The following is a 22,076-nucleotide window of genomic DNA, read 5'->3' as shown; positions in this document are numbered from 1 at the left end:
AATTGACAACATACATAAAAAGTATAGCATATATCCGTATTAATAAATGTTTGCACAGCCTCTTCAAGAGGCATCACATCTTTATACAACACCACAAAAAATACTGTGATTAATGAAACTGTCATTTATATATTTCATTCAATCATATATAAGATTTTATTGTACAGTTTTCCATACAACTTTGACATATGTACATTTTACATTTTTATGTATTGAAAAATTACACAGCCTGTACACACCAGGTCAGTATTTTAATGCTTACATTGCAAAATAAATAATAATAATAATAAATAATTTAAAATATTTATATATTTTTCCATTTTTATTTGCATTTGTTATATTTATTTTCCTAATTCAGTTTCTTTATATATTTTTTTCAAGTTTTTTATTTTATTTTTATACTATTTATGATGATGATTATTATCATTATTATTATTTATTGTAAAATTTTAATGTATTTTGGTCTCTTTAACAGCAGGATATTGTTCTTTATTGAAGATTGTAGATCAGCCTCAAGAGTATCCCAACATGTGTTTCACTCCACATATTTATTGACACATAAATCATTTGCTTCCCCCTAAATCATTGACCTGCTGGTGTTCCATAGAGCTCCTGTAAAAACAAAGCTGTTTTAAATTGCTTTGTTTTCCAAAAAATGTTGGGAATGTGTTAATTTAAGGAACTAGGAAATAAGAAAAGCTTCTAAAAGAAGCACAGACGTGTCTCACTGTGGCATAAAATCTAATGTGAGAGTCTCACCTGTTAAAATTAGATTCATTACTAAACACAAAATTAGGATCTGGTCTCTGTATAAACATAAACTGTGCAATAGGAAGTCTGTGTAACTCTGCTCTGGCATCTCTGTAAACTTCAGCCCTTCCCATTACCTTTAAAGGAGTGTGTACCCTGAACTAAATATGGACATGCACTTTCACAGGATTTCCAAGAATGTCCCAGCCTCACAGTCCACTTTGATGATGCGAGGCTTTTGCAGTTCATCACTGGTACCCCTCACTTGCGGACTGAGAGTCCAGCCTCTTTGCACCAGGATTGATGCCTCTGGTGGCTTTTTGGTGAGCGGGACGCGACAGGACAGCAGGACATCAGCTTTGGCCTATGGGAATACTCAACTTCTCACCATAAGAGAGAAATCACACAATAATCAGATTTGAAATAAAGGGATTAACCGTACCAACACCTCTAAAGAAACAAGATTTCTCTGCTGTTCTCCACGGGCGTAGCCTTTTCCCAAGATTTTATAGGCAACCATGTCCAGGAGAAAGGTGAGAGGCCTGACCCGTACGGGTCGTCAGGTCAGTGAGGACCCAGACCTGGACAACCTGCTGTCCACCCTCTCCCCTGAGGAGATGGAGGAGCTGGAGAAAGACATGATGAAAGTGCCAGACCTCAAGCCAGAGGATGGGAAGATCCTTGTCGCAGGGGAGAGCCAAGCTGCGCAGCCACCTACGAGCAACAATGTCCAGGACGCTAAACTGGACAGCAGACGAGAGAGTGACCGTAAAGGGAGGCTCAGCGAGAGGCAACAGTCATTTGAGGTTTGTAAAAGATTCCTTATCTTGTGGCACAAGACCCTTAACTTTCTTAAGATGTTTGTTTTTTAAGCAGTTTTTATTAAAAATGGGTGATTTAGATGAGTTTATGAAATCAAACAGCAATTAATGCACTTATGACTTATGTAACATCCACTGTCCCCAGGGGATTCTAATGATAGCTTCCATGTGCTCTTTTTCAATTTGCTTGAAGCAAAGCGCCAACTGGACCTCATGAACCCTGAGTCCATCAGCTCATAAATAGTGTAGCATTCTGTGCCAGGAAAAACATTGTTTTCCCCTCTGTGGCTTGCTTACATACATTTCACATTCTCAGTCATCTTCTCACGAGCGGAGAAGGCAGCAACAGAAACACACCACACCATTTCTTTTATTCCTGTGACATGCTATAAAAGAGCCCTCCTTGTCTGAGTGTCAGGGAGCCAGGTTTCTTGTAGTTTGTGTGTTTAAAGGAGAGACACTTCAGTCGATGGAGCTGAGGCCCTGCGGAGCTTCTTAATCCCGGCCCGATGGAATTCCTTGGTTGATTGCTCCTACGCTCACTGCCTTTTAAGGATACATCTGCCAGGGCCACGGCCTCACACGGCAAAACAGATGGAGGCTCACAAATCAAACACTTTGCAAGCGACTCGCCGCAAATGTATCCCTGCACTATAAAAAATGGCTCCTTGTCCTTTTGCTGACTGTAAACACACACGCCATACAGTATCAGGGGGAGTGTATGTGTTTACAGTGAGCAGATGGACGAGGAGCTGTTTGACAGCTCCTCGTCCATCTGCTCACTGTAAACACATACAGTGAGCAGATGGACGAGGAGCTGTTTGACAGTAAGGGATACAGTATTAGGTGTTATATCATAAGGTACATGTCGTGCATTAGATACTGTACGTCTGCAAGAACAACTTCTGTACTCTCTCTATTATTATGAGACTTTAAAGACGCTTTTGAATTCTGTGAAATGGTCTTACTCTGTACCTGCTGTGATTTATTTTGGTTTAGGTCACTACATCATTTGATACAGTCTGTAACAGTTTTTGGTATTGACATATATTTAAAGGGATAGATCAGACTTTTTTAAGTGGGGTTGTTTGGAGTACTTATTCATAGACAATATATTACATACAGTAGATGGTGGTCAGCACGCCCCCAGTTTGGAGAAACAAACTGGAGTCCAACATGGAAGCTCAGCAGTGTACTGCTGTGGAGACATCAACAACTACACAAATTTTAGACACTTCAAAAAAGTCCCACCTGAAAAAATCAATATCAGTTTAGGTGCTTGCTATATTTAGAATATTTTTCATCAGACAGCGATTTTTGACAGAAAACTTAAGTTGTTATAACACTGTCTTCAAAGCCAGACTCCATTCAGAAAAACAGTGATTTACCATCGCTGAACACAGGAGCTGCTGGTCTACGGCTGCCTTGAACAATTATTTTGTTTGTGTTATTGTGTGACTTTGGCATATAAATAATTATTTCAGATTCACCAAAATCACAAAATAACACAAACTAACTAACAAATAGAAGCAGCGGTAGACCATCAGCTCTGTGTTCATCCATCCGTCCTTCCATCCATTTTTATCTGCATATCCGGGGCCGGGTCACGGGTGCAGCAGGCCAAGCAAAACTCCCAAGACGTCCCTCCCCCCAGCAACGCTCTCCAGCTCCTCCTTGGGGGACCCCAAGGCGTTCCCAGGCCAGATGAGATATATAATCCCCCCATCATGCTCTGGGTCTGCCCCGGGCCCTCCTACCAGTGGGATGTGCCCGGAACACCTCCAGCGGGAGGCGCCCAGGAGGCATCCTGATCAGATGCCCAAACCAACTCCATTGACCCCTTTCAATGAGAAGGAGCAGCGGTTCTACTCTGAGCTCCCTCCAGATGTCCGAGCTCCTTACCGTATCTCTTAGGCTGAGCCCAGCCACCTCTGGGATGAAGCTCATATCGGCCAGGTGTATCTAAGATCTCATTCTATCAGTCACTACCCAGAGCTCATGATCATAGGTGAGGGTTTAGACGTAGATGGAACAGTAAATTGAAAGCTTCGCCTTCCGGCTAAGCTCCATCTTCATCATGGCGCTCCGGCGCAGCGCCCGCATCACTGCAGAAAACGCACTAAACCGCCAATCCATCCCACGCTCCATCCTACCCTGACTCGTGAACAAGACCACAAAATTCTTGAACCCTCTTGCTTGAGCCTCCGTGTTCAATGAGCTAAAATTACTGTTTTTGTCAGTGGAGTCTGGTGGCTTTGATGAGATCCTAGATTAGGAACTGAAGCTTCCTCTGCTGAAACAGGCTGTCTGACAGAAAGGTAAAGTGGTGAAAATATTCTCAATTTAGCAAACACTTGAACAGATTTTTTTTTAGGTGGGACCTTTTTTAGGAGGCTAAAATATGTTTTATTGCTGACCCCATCAACTGCAGTACATTGCTTAGCTTCCGTGTTGGCATTCAGCCTGCTTCTCTAAACTGGGGGTCGTGCCAACTGACATCTACTACATGTAATGCACTAACTATAGATAAGTACCCCATACAACCCCACTTCAAAAAATCCAAACTATCCCTTTAACTACTTTACTTTCTGACATGTTGCTTATATAATTTTTCATATCATTCTCCTCATGTTTGTCCTCCTGCAGGGTGAGACTAAGAAGGAAAGCCGGAAGCAGGAATACCTGAGGAAGATGGGCCTGAGCCAGGAGGGGAACGACGACGTGACAGTTGGATTACGAAGACAAGGTAGTATCTCAAATGAAAAAGATACTAAGGTGGCCGACAGACACAGCAAAGGTCCTGAAAGTTTGAGAGAGGAGCGGAGTCGGCTTTCAAGCAGATTCAGGAACCAGGAGAGCAGAGAGAGTGACGTGAAAGAGAAGACCAAGGAGAAACTTGAGGACAATAAGATAAGAGACAGAAGAGAAAACAGAGAGAGCACAGGCAGCAAAACAAAGGATATGATCTCCAAGTTACAGGAAAAGAAGGACGACAGCAAAGACAGGAAAGACGACAGCAGGAGAAGAGATGAAGGCAAAACCAAAGACATTATCTCAAAGCTACGTGAAAAACAAGAGAAGGATGTGAGCAAGGAAAAGGAGAGGAAATCTGAGAGTTTCAGGACGCAAGGACTTGTCTCTAAGATGCTAGAGAAACAGAGCAAGGCACAAGAAAGCCCGGCTCCGGAGAGCAAATCTGAAGAGAAGAAGCCTAAAACAGAGGAGAAAAAAGTTGAAGATAAAAAGTCTGATGTCAAACTTGAGCGACAATCATCAGTGAGGGGTGAGGTGCAGGTGAAACATGACAAGGCGGAGAAGAGAACAGATAGAGAGGAGCTGGTGAATCATAGTGACCACGTGAAGGAGAAGGAGAAGAAAGTTGAGGACAGAAAGGAAAAAGAGGAGAGTAAAGGAAAAGTTAAAAAACCTGAGGAAACTGAGAAACTTGGCAACTGTGTGGCCAAAAACACCCCAAACAGCAAGGCGAAAGAGGAAGAGGAGGAGGACGAAGACTCAAGCATGTTTGATGAGCTGATGGAGCAGGTTCGCAGCAACGACCCTTCCCTCACTGAGCTCAACGTCAACAACTCAGAGGTCATCAAGATCAAAACGCTCATAGAGTTTGCGGAGGCTTTGCACAAGAACACCAACATTAAGAAGTTTGCCTTGGCTAACTGCCGTGCGGACGACCACGTAGCTTACGCCATCGCAGGCATGCTTCGCAACAACAAGACTCTCACTAGCCTCAACATAGACTCCAACCATCTCACTGGCAAAGGCATCCTGGCTCTGATCCAGGCACTGCCACACAACTCCACACTGACTGAGCTTCGCTTTCAAAACCAGCGTCACATCTGCGGCGGGAAGACGGAGATGGAAATGACCAAGATCCTGAAAGAGAACACAACCCTGCTCAAACTGGGCTACCACTTTGAGTTAGCCGGACCCAGGATGACTACGACAAACATACTGAGTCGCAACATGGACCGACAGAGGCAGAAGCGCCTGCAGGAGCAGAAGCTGGCCCAGGCCAACGGGGAGAAGAAGGAGACGCTGGAGGTACCCAAAGTGGGTGGCGGAGGATCTCTCAGAGGATCGCCCAAAGCTTCCCCTAAACCTTCCCCCATACCGTCACCTATGCCATCACCAAAGCTGACGCCTAAAAGAGGAGCTGGAGGTCCACCACCACCTCCGCCTCCTCCTGGGGGTGGACCTCCACCTCCTCCGCCTCCCATGCTGGATGTAGATGCCCTGAAGAACTCTCTGACCCCAGTGTCGCAGAGGAAGCTGGATGGGAAAGGCCCAGCCAGTAGTAAGAACTCAAGGGACCAACTGCTTGCCTCGATCAGAGGAAGCGACAAGAAACAACTCAAGAAGGTTCGTAAGATTGTTTTACGTATCGGTTTGCTCACCCAATACATATCCTCACATACTTTTACTTTTCACGCAGGTGCCGGTGCCAAAGTGGTTGCAGTAAATTTTCCTGTTGGAATATGACGTGATAAAGAAGACAAAGGGACATTTCACCACAGGTTGTCAAGGAGACAAACTGTCCCTCGGATGCAGTCGGAGAACTGCGCTGTGGGACGGACGGAGAAAGTGAAACATGAGACCGGTTGGATGACTAGCCCTCACTATGAGTTCTCCCCTCAAACACTGGACCAAAAGGACTCTGTGGAGAATGAGTGATGCGGGGCTCTCTATTAGCCGACCGCGGAGAGTGCCATGAGTTTTGTGATTGTTTGTCTTCAGTACATATTGACGCTTTTTGCACTAGATAACATGAAGCCGATCATATAACATGTCGTGTATGCATCTGAATGTGAGCGTGGTGGGAGTGTGAGCTTATTAATAAGAAGATATTCAAATAACTCTTTATAAAACTCTAATATACAAAAAAAAGTTTATCAGTGATATAGTGGACATTAATTTGACCATTTATTTATTTGTGGAGAGGGAATCCACCTTATACTTGTAAATCTGCTCAAACTGGGAATTCTGAAATGGCAGAAATATCAGGGAATTAACAAACATGGCGGCCTGACTTAAAAAACAAACAAACATCTGGGTAAGAGAAAAAAAAGGTCAAGGTGGTCTTTGATTGTGTGTCTCATTGCCAAATCTCAAGACATCTCAGGCAGGGTTTAATGGATTGGAAAGCGGCCCAGTGGAATCCTGGTGCATGACGAAAGAGTCTTCGCATGGAAATAATTACATAATGCATTTTTATCAGGAAGTGCAAACGGCTGTCCTTCAGTATCTGATGTTATATTGTGTACAGAATCATTCTAGCCTGCGTGTTTGGATACCTTACATAACTTGTAATGTAATACATCCACACGTCTTAACCTTAAGGGGATTTGTTAAAAACCATTGCTGGCTTGTATCAACCCTCCTGTTGATTTATGCCATACTTTGAAGTGAATGTCATTTCTAAAGGAGTTCAATGTGATGAACAAGAAAAATCACGAGGGGCACTCGTATGTGCGCTGAAGGATTCTCTGTCATATCTGATTACACATGCCTTTCTTACAGAGCCTGTATGTCTTCAATAAAAGATTCTGGTATGTTTGCAATGACACGTCACAAGTGTAATGTTATGCTTGGCTGATATCATTAAGGAGAATATGTACTATACATGTAAAGTGACCTTTGCGATATTTTTCAGTATGATAAATCAAGGTATGTAATATATAATAAGCTTCCATTCATTTCAGCTGGTTTATAGTCTGAATGAGATCGTTCACCGTTAATAATAGACTCTGGTATTTCCATTTTCACTGTGTACACTCCACTTTAGATCGAGCTGTTGCTAAGAAGATACGCACAGTACATGTACACAGAACCATATATAGATATGTAGCCACAGCCAACAACTAACCTGCAGCGTAAATACAAGATTTAAAGGAATACTTCACCCACAAAATGACCAAATCATTCAGGCATGCTGTGTTACCTCAAAGTTTTGACGGAAACTGGCTTGCCTCCATGGAAAACTGCAAACATATTGATTTACTGATCGACTGGGGACTACATTTAACAACAGCAAAACTATATTAGAACATCTGTATGCAAACTCTTACACAAGTTGTGCAGTATAATCCAAGTCTCATTTATCCAGTCGTATGCTCGGTACTTACCAAACACATGCATTTTCACTAAAATAAACCTTTGTATTAGAGTCTGAGTATACGACTGAATAAATGAGACTTGGATTATACTGCACGAGTTGTGTGAAAGTTTGTAAACTCATGTTTTGATATAGTTTTGCTGTTAAATGCTGTCCCCAATCAATCAGTATTTCAATATCTATATTTTCCATTGAGGCATGCGAGAAAACAGTCTTTCTAATGAATTCAAGGTAACACGGTGTGACTTATTGATATACAAATGGTCATTTTGTGGGTGAAGTATTCCTTTAAAGGACTCTTGTAACACTTAATGTGAATCCTGACATCTTGATATGAAGAAGCACTTCTTACATGCTTGCGCTTCTGCAACCAGGACCCAAGAAAATTTCCTTACATATTGTATTTAAATCTACAGCGACACAGTGGGAGCTTGTGTAGCCTGTCAACCCTCCAGCTGGTGAGACAGCCATCATCCCTGGTGTACAGAGGAGAAAAGGAGAACAGCAGCAGCAGCAGGCCAGTTTACGTCTCCATCTCCCTGCCTCAGCCTCTGCATCCATGAAATGCCTATATTTGGTCATTTCTCAATGAAAGCTCGCTCTGCAATTCATTCCTTTCTCGTTCCTAATAATGGGCTGCAGGCCAGCGGTCTGTCTCTCGGCTGTAGCTGCTCCCCTGACCAGCGGCACTGATCTCAGCTGGAGGAAAAAGAGGGGAAGGAATGAAAATGTTGAGATTACGGGTTGTTCTGCACCAACAGAGGGGATCTGAGGACAACTCGGTTGATCGTTTGTATGCAGAAAGTAACTCAGTGAGCATTCACTGATGCATTTATTCACATCAGGTACCTTAAGGTTCCTTCCTTTCTGTAGCACGGCTGAATTAACCAGCTCGGGGGCCCCAGGGCAAAAATGAGCCAATGGGCCCCTATTCCTCCCCTCTGCCCAGGTTTGCCTTGTCAGTCTGATTTAAACAATATGCTGTGCTGTATCAGCTAATATGGTAAAGAAATAAAACAAGATTTCGACACAGGAACCAAGATCGCGTAATAAAGTTATGGTGCTATGCTCTGTTCTCAGTTGTGATGACAAAGTGTTCTGGATTCACTACCGTGCCTCTGACAGGCCTCATCTCCATGCCAACAGTGGCCAGGGTTCGTGGGTATTGTAGTGTTTAGACCCATCCTCCATGCCAAAATGATGGACAAAACATTTTCCACAAACAAAGCTGAAACTAGAAGAGCTCTCAGAGAGCGTACACCTTCACCTATCTCACAATGTAAAATAATGTGTGTATCCACCAAGTAATTCAGATTCACTCCAACAGGAAATGGGTTTCTCCTTGGCCCATGCTTCACCCTTCCACCAAGTTTAATAAAAAATAGGACAGCAGTATTTCCACAATCCTGACAAACAGACAAACGCACACATGGCGCAGAAAACATGACCTCATTGGTGGAGTGATAATTCTAACTGGTGGCCTTAAAATAAACCTGTGGGGTTGTACTATTTACTCCACTATATTTATTCGACAACTAAATTAGACCCACCTTTAGCAGCTGGAATGTTAAAGTGAAGAACACAGTCCAGTCCAATATTCCAATATGGTCTGTTCGACATAATGAGTACTTTTACCTCAGTTACTTTAGTAAATAGTGATGCTTTTACTTTTAACTGAGTATTTTTTACACTTATGCTATTTTTACTAAAAGATCTGAATTCTTCTAATAATTTAATCTTTATTGCTGTGTATTTGTGTCCAGTTGTTTTATGTCTATTCTAAAGGAAATTTTTATCCTATCAGTGTGATGCTGTTGTATTTGTAGCCCAAAATGTAAAACCCCCTGTGCAGTAGCCTTCTTTAGATACCTGGCTTTTCCCATGTGCCATTCATCTATCACATACACAAAATATTATGCTTTTTATTGCTATTATTATAATTATTGCTAATTTTTTTGCTATAGGTGATCCCTGACTTTGGAACGTTCTCCTGTGAGGGCCCACAGAGGCCAAATTAATGCACACTTTTAAAAAGCTTCCAAAAAACCTGTTTCTTTTCTTTTCTTTTTTTTTGTTTCCATAACTTTAAATTACATGTATCATCTTATATAATAATAATAATAATAATAATAATAATAATAATAAACAAAGCATAGTTACAAAGTGCTGTACAATAAAACTAAACACATTTAAAACACAAGGAGATTGAAACAAACTGTCATAAAATTAAACCAAAGTCAAAGATAAAATAAAGAAGGCCCAAAAATAAAATCGAGATAATAAATGGGAAATAAAATAAATAAGATAGCAATAAAATAGACAGACAGATCAGATAAAGTCCAGATATGCTTTCCAACAGAAATACATTTTCAGGAGAGACTTGAACAAAGTCAGTGACTCAGACAACTTTATATCCTCAGGCAGGCCATTCCAGGGCATCAGGACCCCAGTTGCAAAAGCTCTGTCCCTTTTAGTCATTAGCCTGGACTCTGTGACAAGCAGAAGACCTTTGCCCGATGATCTCAAACTATGCAAAGGTTCATAAGAGACTTAAAGGTCTGAAAAGTAATCTGGAGCCATGAAGAGCCTTAAAAAGTTATCAATAATATTTTAAAGTCAGTCCTAAAACAAACATGGAGCCAATGTAGAGAGGCTTAAATCAGCGTGATGTGATCATACTCTGTCTATGTATGCCCCCCTTCTCTTTTCTCCTCCTGTAAGGCACTTATTAAAAAGTGCTTTGTCACTTGTTGAACTGTGGCTTAAATGGCTGCAAAGCGCGCCTCCCTCTCACGCACTAGGCCTACTGAGGGTTTGGTTACGTTGATACCGGACCCCCAGGGTCAACTGTCAGTAGGGAACCACTGATATTTACGCATAAACAAACAGGGTCCAGGGTCCCTGAACTCCCCAGAAAGCTGTCTTTTTAATGCTAAAACTCAAAGTATACCAAAACAACAAGACAATATGTTGATTCCTCTGCCAGATAATAATCTGTATAATAACCTAGCGTCCCATTCCCTCAAGCTAACCTATTTTGCATGCAGGTGGCGCATTGCTTGAGCACATGAAATGCTTCTTCAGGATGTCACGTTGTGCCGTTACGTCATTTTGTCGACAACGTCACGTGCGTCCGAGGGAACAGCGAAAGAACAAGATGGAGGAATATGCCAGAGAGCCATGGTGAGTCTTATATCCGGCTAAAATATATTTTTTACCTTCTGTTTTACTAAGTCATCTCTTTCTATCAACTACCACTTTAGGTGTGTGTAATTCTTTTTATGGTACAACTCGTCATATCACCCCAGATATCTCAAAGCCGGCTAGTTAACCAGCGTTAGCATAGATGCTAACTTTACATAGATCTGTAGTAGCGGTGTGTGCTAGCATCAGAGCGTCGTTGCTAAATCACGTTGTTAGTGACCTTGTCGGTTTACTTGCCCGTGTGTCAGCACATTCAGTTCACTGACTCCTGTCACTCGGTGAACAAGGTGATAAATGACCTGCAGTGAATACCAAAAGTCGCTGTGACAGTTTTATCCCTGTAGCATCAGTTACGGATGTTTTAGTATATCGGAAAGCTAGCTAGGTTAGCCACCTGTGTGCTAATGTTATCAGTTGGGGGCAGCCTGGGGATTGCACAACAGCTACAGAAGGGTACCTTGAGTCAAGACCAAACCAATTTATCTGGAAACCTAGTGACTGAAATTAATAGTGTCGATGTGGCGTTAAAGATGAATTGTTTTACCAGTGGTTAGCATTAGTGACACGTTTATATCATGGTCTGTTATCATGCTGTATGACTGTCCCTGATCAGGTGATACATCCTGTAATAACCAGGCATTATCTAGACATTAATCTCTTCACTGCTTTTACTCAGCTCGCGGTTTTAATGTAACAACTAGCTATAACAAAAGAAAAAAATGCAGTTTTCAAGATAGAAATGTTAAGATTATCCGTATTTTACTCTCGTTACAACAACAATAACAGAGTGCTTGTCGCTCTACAAGCACGCTTGGCCTCCAGTCTGTACTTGTGGGGTATATCAAGGCTAAACCTGCTATCAGAGGTCATGATACTGGCACGTGTCAGTGCAGCCTTCATGCACACTATGTACTTTATTTGACAATGACCCTTGCTAATAGCAGCCTTGTGCTTTTCAGCCCCTGGAGGATCGTGGACGACTGTGGAGGAGCCTTCACCATGGGCGCTATAGGTGGAGGAATATTTCAGGCAGTAAAAGGCTTCAGAAATGCACCCTCAGTAAGTTCTCTCATGTAGCTTGACAGTGTTCCTTGCTGTTTGGCCTCATTCAGATAATATAAAAATCAGACAATCATGACATCCTTATACAAATCATACTACATGCAACATGGGACTTGTTTGTAACTGGTTTAGAGCATACACTATGTCATTGTCAGATTACTGATGGAAATTCTCTGTAGAGATGTCAGTCTTTTTTTTTTTTCATCACCAGCAGCTTCATTGTATGATAAGATTTACACCAGAATCCGAAATCAGAAACAGGTCTGTTGTCAAGTTAAATGGGTTAATGTTAATGTTAAAACAGAAAAAAATCAACATTAGCAGTAAAATGAAATTTAATTGAATCACTGGCATTAAAAAAAAAAAAACTAAGACTAAGACTGTGTTTCCTGCTGGACAATGAGCTCAAAGATCGTAGATGAGGGTGTTATTAAGTACCACACATATCTACCATCGTGGGGCATAATTTGGAATAATGCATAGACAAGCCTAAACAGCAGTGGCTTCTACCAGTGATTTCAATTCACATGCTTTCTGTGGTTGTTACAGTCCCTCCCCACAGATGCACATACATGCGCACAAATAACATTATTTCACCACAGTCAGTGTTTGTCTTAAACAGAAACATTGCTTTTTAACACAGATAAAATTGGACTATACACTATACCATGTAAATGTTATCTTTTTTTTCTCTGGCATGGCACACTTGTCTAAACTCTACTACTTAGGAATCTTCTCAGTAATTTCAGTGACACAATAAGATATTTCTATGTTTGACATTGTCATACTCTGCAATTTTGGCATTCATCAAGAAAGTAGGTACCTTGGGTTGACAAAGAATGTCCATTGACCTGCGTTTGGTGTCACTGTCTTTAACAGGGAATGAGCCACAGAATGAGAGGTAGCTTGACTGCCATCAAGACCAGAGCACCACAGCTTGGAGGTAAGAGTGACTGCTAAATATCAACATTATCTGCCTGAAAGGTAGATGCTCTGTTTTTGATATAAAAAACTCACTCACTGTTGGCTGGAAAGGGTACTCTGTTTTCCTTTGCAAAGAACAGGGCCTATAGTCAGCTTGGTGTTGATTGATCATGTTGATAAGGGCTGCACCTAATGATTATTTTTTCCTTTAGTCGATTAATCTAACCATAGCAACAGTTTGTAACGTTACTTTGAGCCATTTTCTCACTCATGTTTGACTGTTAAAGTAAACAGAAAATATAAAACGGCTGAATAATAATGTTAGGTGACACATGGTGTAACGTTAGCTGTGGTGCATTAAAGGACAACTTCAGTATTTTTCAACCTGGGCCCTATTTCCCCATGTGTATGTGTGCGTATGATTCATGGGTACCACTCGTTCTAAAATTGGTTCAGTATTGAGCTGCGAAATGAGCTAAAACGGTAATGGGGGCAAATGCGTCCCGTATAAAAGTGCTTTTTTTCGCCACTGACCGGTGCAGATCGCCAGTGCTATCTCTGTAAATAGCATATGGTAGCGGCCCTGGGGCAGTGGTGAGTGTGAATCAGTGGAGTCAGCTGTCAGTCAGTGTTGGAGCAGAAAGGCGGAAGTTGTCCCCATCATCAAAAGAAACTGTAAAAACTCACTTCTGTTAAACATGGATTTGGCTTTTTGTCTTTCATTAATAGTTACGGAGATGACAATGCGTCTATGGTCTTACACTAACAAATTAACTCTGAGCAATGGGGTAAAGTTTCCTAATTGATGGGTCACTGGATCAATGATTTAACTAAAAGTCACAGTGGTCTGACATCTTCATATACCTCGTGGAAAAACCCAACGTCTTTATAAAGAATAACTGCAGCAATGTTGTTTTGACTAAGACATAATGATGGTTAATGAGTTGGTTCTGGTACTGATCCTTATGGGTATGGAGGGTTGCAGGTTTTCAAAAAGGGACCTGTGCAGGACTCCACTCTGAACTGTTTCTTGTTGAACTAATCTGAATGTTTTGTGCTTGCAGGAAGCTTTGCAGTATGGGGAGGCCTCTTCTCCATGATTGACTGTGGTTTAGTAAAAGTACGAGGGAAGGAGGATCCCTGGAACTCAATTACAAGCGGGGCCATGACAGGAGCTATCCTGGCTGCAAGAAGTGAGTAACCCTAGAAGAAGCTGGCAGTTAACTGTCCATAGAGCACATACATTCCTCAGACAAAAAGCAAACGGTGTGTTGCTGTTGTACCCTGAACAGAGTTTAAATGTAAACCCAGGGTGCTAAGAGACATTAGTAAGAGTGTCTTTTGGGATATGTGTTTGCTTGGCATGCTTTTAGAACACCAACATTGTTTTGCAACAGTACATCAAGTGAAAGTCAGTTTTTCAGAGAGGCACTGTGACTTGTCCAGCACCAACAGAGGAAGTTAAAGCTTAAACGTCGGTGACATCAATGCATGTCGCAACATATCTTTTATTAGTCCTGAAACTGGACTGCAGTCACATTGTTCATAAGAGACTCTAATGTCAACCTATGGTCTCTGTGACAATCTGGTTTCTTTCTGTAAACATTTTTAGATGAGCTTCAGTAAAGGTGTCACAACTTGACAAGAGCCTGATTGGCATCTTTGACTAAAGAGTTATTGAAATTGTTTGAGCTTGGCTTATTTGCTGTATTTAAACTGAAAATAAGCAGATAAACCTCACTGAATGAGAGGAAGCGGAGTTGTCAGGTACTGAGACTGTCCACATTTGGTCATTTTAAACAAGTTTTAAGAAGACCTCACATACCTCTTGTCCACTCACACAGGTGTTATCAATTTATTGCCTGATAAAGGCTCCTCCTTAGGACTGTGTGAATGTGTACAGATCAGGCTTGTTTGACTTTTTTTCAATGTCCTGTTCATTTTACTGTGCTTACTGGGGTTACATGGACTTGTGGGATCCCCAGCACGGCTCCACTTAGCTTAAATCTTTGCACAGATTTATTTAGCATAAGTGAAACACCTGTATGGGTGTGCAGGGCCTAAAGTTATGTTAGCATCATAAACACCATGGACATTTTTCACTGTTTCGCAAACTTTTTTATGTTTAAAAACAAAGTGGTGAAACAGTGGTCGACCTCTGACATACAGTAGCATCTAGGCTTCCCTGTTTAATCTACTTCTTATGTAAAATATGAAGACTAATGTACTGTGTGCTTGTGATGCATTAACACACTCTGTTCCTCTGTAGATGGACCAGTAGCTATGGTAGGCTCTGCAGCCATGGGAGGTATCCTGCTGGCGTTGATAGAGGGCGCTGGAATCTTGCTCACTAGGTTTGCCTCTTCACAGTTCCCAACTGGTGAGTAATACTTCTTCAGATGTTGGTGGTTTGTTTCATTGAATGACCGATAGAGACATAAAGGATAATACATAGACAGAGAAAACAGTGTGATGGTTCTGTATGTCATAAGTCAGCCAGGTATAAATGCCTTCACAGTTGCGAAAGATTACATCTGCTGTGGCAAAGAAAATATACCGACCATGACAGCAATTTCACTTCTGGTTGCCCTGTGCCTGACACATTTGTCTTTGTTGACTTACACTGCACGCAATTTCGTCACCTCTCCGCCTAAAACCATGCTTTACAACAAAAAACAGCACCCAACCCCAATATATCCTTTAACATGAAATATGAATGCCAGGGGTAATAGGTGTGCGATAAATTATATATATTTTTTCGTTTAATGGTAAACGTCTCATTTTTCGCTTTTATTTTCAGTTTAACCAGTGATGGGTTTTAAAATGTTTTCAGAAAACATTTCATTGTAGATATTTCCTTACACAGAGAACATCTTTTATATAGTAAAACAAGACAGTACTATGAAATGTCATAGTAGGGAAAGCACAGGTGTAATCAGGAACATTAATGAGTATGTTATGTTAAGGACACACAGCTGAAGCATCGTTAATATTATTAGTTATATCCCTGTTTTCCTGCTGTAACAAGACAAATGTCGGCTGTTTAAAAGGTTTGTTCAATTCAAATAATTTGTTTCAGTAATTTCAGTAATTTTCAGTAATATGCAGCATTTATGATACACTAATTTTAATAGTATGTTGTTTTTACAGTTAGTATACAATAAACCATCGTTCAGTGAGACAAATGTTTTTCCAAAGACTAAAAAAAAATTTGTTTTCGGATGAGCTCAAATCTACCTTTTGTTTTTGTATTTATTTATTTTTTCAGCCATGAGCAAGCCTACCATTTCTGTGGTGTTCTGTTTATTGGGATAATAGTTTACATACACATCATACTCAAAAACCAAGTGTTTTAGCATGCATGCCAACTTCTTTGAGTATCAGGGTTTATGTTAGCCGGTATATGCAAGCTCTTGGCCGGTATCACGTGTAGTTGTCCGGCAGATGAAAACATCCACGGGCAAATTGTCTAGTGGGAAATGAGCCAAATAAATAAATACATTCATTACTAGTGTATTAAATAGCCGAATATTGTGTAATGTATAAGATATGTTGCCAAGAGAACTTGGATATAAAGTTATATTGTGCAGGCCAGATTTTAAGAATTTGATTATGGACGGATCTGTTGATACTAGGGTTGGGTACCGAAACTCGGTACTTTTTGTACTTGGTACCGATTCACGTCGGTACTACAGAGTACCGATTCACTTAAAATGAATCGGTGCCAAATTTCGGTACCTGAGGTGGAGGCGGAGAGAGAGCGCATGACTCGCACCTCAGACTCAGCAACAATGGTGACAAAAAAAATGTGCAGACAAAAGTTAACATGCAGCACTGTTCCTAAATGTTCTCAATAAAATGTTGAAACTCAGAAGTTTAGACTTTAAAAAGTACCGAAATAAGGTACCGTTTGGTACCGGTACCGAATTCCAGATACCAGTACCGGTACCGTATTGGTTCAATTATGAACGGTACCCAACCCTAGTTGATACACTGAAAATGTACAGAATGCATCTCAACCCTCTTCAGAGCGAACGTCACATCCAGGGTGGTCACCATCTTATTTGTAGTGTGTTTCAATGTAGTTAGGTGATGGCATGATGGATCAAGTTCTCCAGTAAGACCTAGAGATTCGCTTCACTCCACCACGACAAGCCAGATGGTGGATAGCAGGCTTGGTGATTTATGGTGACACTTGCCACCCAGAGTCCTTTTCCTCTATTCCGCCTCTGCCACTGAACTTGTGATTAGTCACTGTGTTTTATAGGCCGCCTCTTCATTTAGCCTATTTTCAAGTTATTTATTTGAAGTGCTTTATTGCCGTTTAAATGTAGGCTTTTAAATGGCTATTTAAAACATTTATCTAGTGGTTAGTTGGAATTCTGGAATATTAACCACAACACGGCCCCAAAAAAAGTCTAGCTTAAACCTTGTTGAGTGTACTCAATTTTGTCAGAATTGATTAATCAGCAAAAAATCATCTGCAGCAAGTCTAATTATTGACTAATAGATAAGTCATTTTTTCAGCCAAATGATTAGGCAAAAATGAATGGGTTCTAGCTTTAAAAATGGAAATATTTGCTTTGCCCTTTGGAAGCAAGATGTGAGTGGTGTGTAAGCGTTTTCTCATCCAGTCCACACTGACTAATTATTTAATGTCTCAGCAGTCTGTCAGCAGCAGTTTCTGGGGAGCTGCATAGACAGCGCTGACCTGCTTTCACCATGCTGACTGACAACAGAAATTTACCGAACCAAAATAGTTTTCATGTTGGTTCCATGGGAAGAAATCAGCAGCAATTTTATGCATTGATTTGTTGATTTTATTTCCATTTCACCTTATTGGGTGAGGGGAATCTGCCTGTAGTGAAACAGGCTAGTTCACAGATAGACTAGGAGCCTCAGTCATACAATGTTTATGCTGTTAAGAAGTTCAAAACATATACACATAAAACACACATACAGTGGAATATTTGTGTTATTTAATCAGTTGTCTATGCAGTCTGTGTTTCACTAAATGAGGAATGTGGATTTATGCATTTAATAAAATGGAGGTGAAACTGTCTAAACGATGCCAGAGTGACAGATGTCAAAAACACTTCTAAAAATGCTTTCAGTGTGGATTTTCCATTTGCTGTGATTGCAGGCTGAATATATTTGAATTTTAGGTTGGTGTTTAGACAAAACAAACATATAAATAAGTCATCTTGGGCCTTTTGGGAATTGTGACGGACGTTTTCAGGGTTTTTGTTTTTTTTTTATATTTAAACATATTATAGTTGCTGAGCTACTTGACATACTAAAAATTTGTCCAAAATAAGTATCTAATGTAGAGTTTGGGCAAAGCTCAGGTGTAAATGTCATATTTTAGGGCATTGCCCACTTAGTTAACAGCTGTTATAAGTCTGATTTACCATCATCTCACTGTCATTTCCCCTTTCTCTCCAGGACCTCAGTTTGCAGAGGAACCCGCCCCTGCTCCCATGCCCACCCCTTCCTTTGGAGACTACCGACAATACCAGTGAGAGGACCCCCCCCCCCAACCCCACCCGACACATCTCATCCACTAGGCCTTTTTGAATTCCTTGCTGAAGTTACAAAGAAGAAATGGAGATGTAAAATACCCCACATCAAACAATACCAACCGCACCCAACTTTATGGACCGTGTCAGAGAACCGAAAGACAAAATACATCTTCATTTTCCCTTCTTTCACGAGCCATGTACAGATCTGCCTTTTGCCATTCTCAGCCTTGTCATGTGCATCTGTGTCACCGTACACTGGTTAAATACAGACATGTGGTGAGATTTGTTGTTCGATGGTTTGTGGGGACGAGGTGTGTTTATCTGTTTTCTTCAGTGTTCACTGCATGTGGCCCAACGAGCGCGAGGGCAAGACTGAGGAACTCTGGATAGTGTTGAATCTAGCAAAAACATGTCACACGTGGAACATCATGAATAATATGTAAGCATACTTATGTGTATATACAGTAAAAGCTTCCTGCTTGTGTTCACTTAGTCTTTATTTGCCTTAAACGACCTGCTTGTGCTGGCCGCTGACATCCTGCCAGCATTTTTTTATTTGATTTTAGTAGAGTTATGAAGGCAAACACCATTCAGATACGATGCTATTCCTGGGATATTGGTTTGTTTTAAAGTGATTTATTTATTTTAAATTGTAAAGACGTGTACCATATTGTTCTATTATATGTGACAGTGCTTTGACATTCAACACAAAAGTGTGGCAAAGGCTGCTAATGACAAAGGATGGCCTAGGCAGTACAAACAAATGGAGGAACTCAAGCAGGGGATGGATACATACTGTATGAAATCTGTATGATAGATTATTCTATGGTACAATAAAACAAATAAGTTGTTAAGTGTGTCTGTCGTAGTCTTATAAATGCATTTATGACATCATTTCTGCTTTGGCTCGTGAGGAGTGCCAATCATGGGTGAGTGTACATCAAAGTCTTACAGTGTAATGTACTGGTGCCACAGTCGCCTATAATCAGTGTTGTCTGGACAGGACGGCTCATTCCCCACTAGAGGGTAGTCCTCTCAAACAAACAGACCAACACTGCTCTGTCTTTGCTCGGCCAGAATTGTGCAACTGACTCTTTAAGGATGTGTTTACAGGAGCCACATAAGGGAGCACTTTGCTCTCACATTCTTGTATGTTGGTGTCACACACACACCTGTTATCGGTTTGAAGCCCGCTCCGTGAGGTGACAGGTGAAGGACGCTGGATGAATAAGGCGATGAGGAAGGAGCGGGTGATGCAACTTTAACATCATCAGTGTGACATTTGGGGTCAGGGATTGTTCATTTAATGTAAGCTTTACACTTCAGACTTCAGTTAAGCGTAAGTCTCAAGTTTCAACTACAAAAAGAGATCCAGAACAATACAGAATAAAGACAGCAAGACTCACTACATGACACACCTGAGATACTGGGTCTAGGACAAGTAACCATTGAGAGATTTTAACGATTAATATGGATAGTATTTTCTCACATAATTTCAGGACACAGGACACATCTTCCTCAATATTTTTAACGTGCACTGCCTCCCCCCACCAAATAAAAAAAGAAAGAAGCAGAAGACTTTTATTTTGAAAAGATTACAGACATATACAAATATTGATGCAGAAATAGCACAAATTGGTGCATTAAAGTCACCAAGATGCAAGAAATTAAGTGTTTGATGACAAAGGATCCGTAAACCTCCTGTTTCATGTGTCACCCCCATTGCTGAAACAAAACCACGCCCTTGTTTTGTTCAATAATCAAGTAACCTAAAATTAGAAGCACTTAAATCTGTCCATGAATTTAAGGGCATCATAAAGAATGTGGTGATGGAGATGTGCTTGGGTTTCTTGAGAGGCCACTATATTTGAATAGTTGTTGTTTTATTGTGGATTTTTGTATTATATGTTGCATTTGTCCCATTACTCATAATCTCAATGGGACTTCCTGGTTAAATAAAGGTTAAATAAAAGATAATGAATCATTTAATCTATAAAATGTTGAAAAAAATGAAGGAAAACATCACAATTTCAACAGACAACCATACTGACATATTTTAAAGTCCTTGTTTGGGCAGACCAACTCTCCAAAGCCCAAAAATATTCATAATGCTGTCACAGAAAGTTTAGAAGACCAGGAAATATTCACATTTGAGAAACTGAACCCAGCTATTTTACTTTAAAAGTAACTTTATTGAATCAAAAAAACTGCTGCTATTTAATCTTCCATTGATATATTGGTTGATTAATCGACCAGTTGTTGAATTTAAAGGACTTGGTCTCAGGCAGTGTTGGAGAATCTACTTTAAAACTGTGGTTTACCAAACTACTAGGTCCTTCATAATGAGTAGTAGTTAAATTACATCTTAACTACGCTCAGAATTGTTCAGCTTGTCAAAGTAAAACTATTTCCAACATGTAGTTCAACTATGTCCAGACTGCATTATGGGAAATGATCACGATCTGAGTCTGGACTGTCAGATTGTTACACACAGGTACAACTGACACTGACTCTGAGTAAACTGTAGGTGTGTGTGGCTTAGGGATGAGGGCAGGCAGTCCTCCCTGAGCCAGCCTGAGGATGCGTTTTAAGGAGACGACAGGGAGCAGCTGCAGGGGTGGAAGCAGAAACACACTACACTTGTAGGGAAACTCCTAGTATTAGAGTGCGGACATGTTGGTTGCAAATCAAAGCTGATGTTAGTCAAATGGTGAGGCAGGTGAGTGATCTTGTGCCATGTTGTATGGCAAAAAACATCATGAGAGTAGTATGAACGTGTAGCTTCAAGTTTACTACATGACCCGCAGTAGTTAATCAGCAATAAAGCTACTGAGATTTGAATGTAGTTAAACTGACAGCCAAACACTGCAGACCGTAGTTACACAAGTAACTGAACTACATCTAGTCAACTGCTCCTCAACACTGGTCTCAGCCAGGTCTATGATAAACACTACTAACAGCTTTGAAAGGAAAATGTTTGTCATTTTAATGATCAGTATTCAGACACCTCATATGAAGACTCTGAATTGACTTGAAATTTGCTTGAGACTTGTCTTGAGACCTTATTTTAACTTGCCCCAAAGAATTTAAGTCATTTGACATATTAGAATAGCTTACCCCAAATAGTTTAGTATGCCATCACAGAGGACTAAATAATCAGATTTTTGAAGCTGGAGCTTAAGCCTGACACTTAATAACTCTACTTAAAAAATAAGTTGATTATTAAAGTTGATTATTTTTTTGTCGATCAACTATTTGATTAAAAGACTAATGTTTTCAGCTCTAATTTTAACCTATTTTCGAGGAAAATGTTCTAAAGGGTGTGTCTACTACTTTAATTCCTCACCAACCCTGTCCTTGGACTAACCTCCCGCCCCCCTTTATTATTTTTATTTATTTATTTTATTTATTTGTATATATATTTTAAGAATGTATTCCCTCTGAATTTATTATTAACCATTTTTTAATTTTATTTTTATTTATTTTAATCATATTTTTTTTCATTTATTTTGAATTTGTTATTTACCTTGTTTTATTTGATTTTTATTCTTCTATTTATCCACATTTCCTTTTTTCTCTTTAACCAACCAAGCTAACTGTGAGGGTTTACTTACTTACATTTCACTGTAGTGTATATTTTGGAAAAACACTTGATAATATTTA

The 22,076-nt window shown here is 40.4% G+C and overlaps 2 protein-coding genes across 2 annotated transcripts; both read left to right on the top strand.

The window, feature by feature from the left end:
* The first annotated feature begins 971 nt into the window (after positions 1-971).
* lmod1b (leiomodin 1b (smooth muscle)) lies at positions 972-7,148 on the top strand. The gene is made up of 3 exons (XM_049586261.1): positions 972-1,556; positions 4,218-5,948; positions 6,022-7,148. Exons 1-3 carry the CDS (start codon positions 1,269-1,271, stop codon positions 6,046-6,048), a joined length of 2,046 nt encoding a protein of 681 aa, XP_049442218.1. The 5' UTR covers positions 972-1,268; the 3' UTR covers positions 6,049-7,148.
* A 3,629-nt stretch (positions 7,149-10,777) lies between these two features.
* timm17a (translocase of inner mitochondrial membrane 17 homolog A (yeast)) lies at positions 10,778-19,267 on the top strand. The gene is made up of 6 exons (XM_049589745.1): positions 10,778-10,884; positions 11,865-11,964; positions 12,847-12,910; positions 13,956-14,084; positions 15,161-15,271; positions 18,337-19,267. Exons 1-6 carry the CDS (start codon positions 10,787-10,789, stop codon positions 18,411-18,413), a joined length of 579 nt encoding a protein of 192 aa, XP_049445702.1. The 5' UTR covers positions 10,778-10,786; the 3' UTR covers positions 18,414-19,267.
* Positions 19,268-22,076: the final 2,809 nt, after the last annotated feature.

This window comes from Epinephelus fuscoguttatus, linkage group LG1 (genome assembly GCF_011397635.1).
Source record: "Epinephelus fuscoguttatus linkage group LG1, E.fuscoguttatus.final_Chr_v1".
Taxonomy (NCBI): domain Eukaryota; kingdom Metazoa; phylum Chordata; class Actinopteri; order Perciformes; family Serranidae; genus Epinephelus; species Epinephelus fuscoguttatus.
This window is presented reverse-complemented; position numbering and strand designations above follow the sequence as displayed.

Excerpts from the sequence above, each read along its gene's own strand:
- lmod1b (XM_049586261.1), top strand. The coding sequence starts at position 1,269 with ATGTCCAGGAGAAAGGTGAGAGGCCTGACCCGTACGGGTCGTCAGGTC. Across the intron at positions 1,557-4,217 it reads AGAGGCAACAGTCATTTGAG|GGTGAGACTAAGAAGGAAAG; the intron begins GTTTGTAAAAGA and ends GTCCTCCTGCAG. Across the intron at positions 5,949-6,021 it reads ACAAGAAACAACTCAAGAAG|GTGCCGGTGCCAAAGTGGTT; the intron begins GTTCGTAAGATT and ends CTTTTCACGCAG.
- timm17a (XM_049589745.1), top strand. The coding sequence starts at position 10,787 with ATGTCACGTTGTGCCGTTACGTCATTTTGTCGACAACGTCACGTGCGT. Across the intron at positions 11,965-12,846 it reads GCTTCAGAAATGCACCCTCA|GGAATGAGCCACAGAATGAG; the intron begins GTAAGTTCTCTC and ends TGTCTTTAACAG. Across the intron at positions 15,272-18,336 it reads CTCTTCACAGTTCCCAACTG|GACCTCAGTTTGCAGAGGAA; the intron begins GTGAGTAATACT and ends CTTTCTCTCCAG.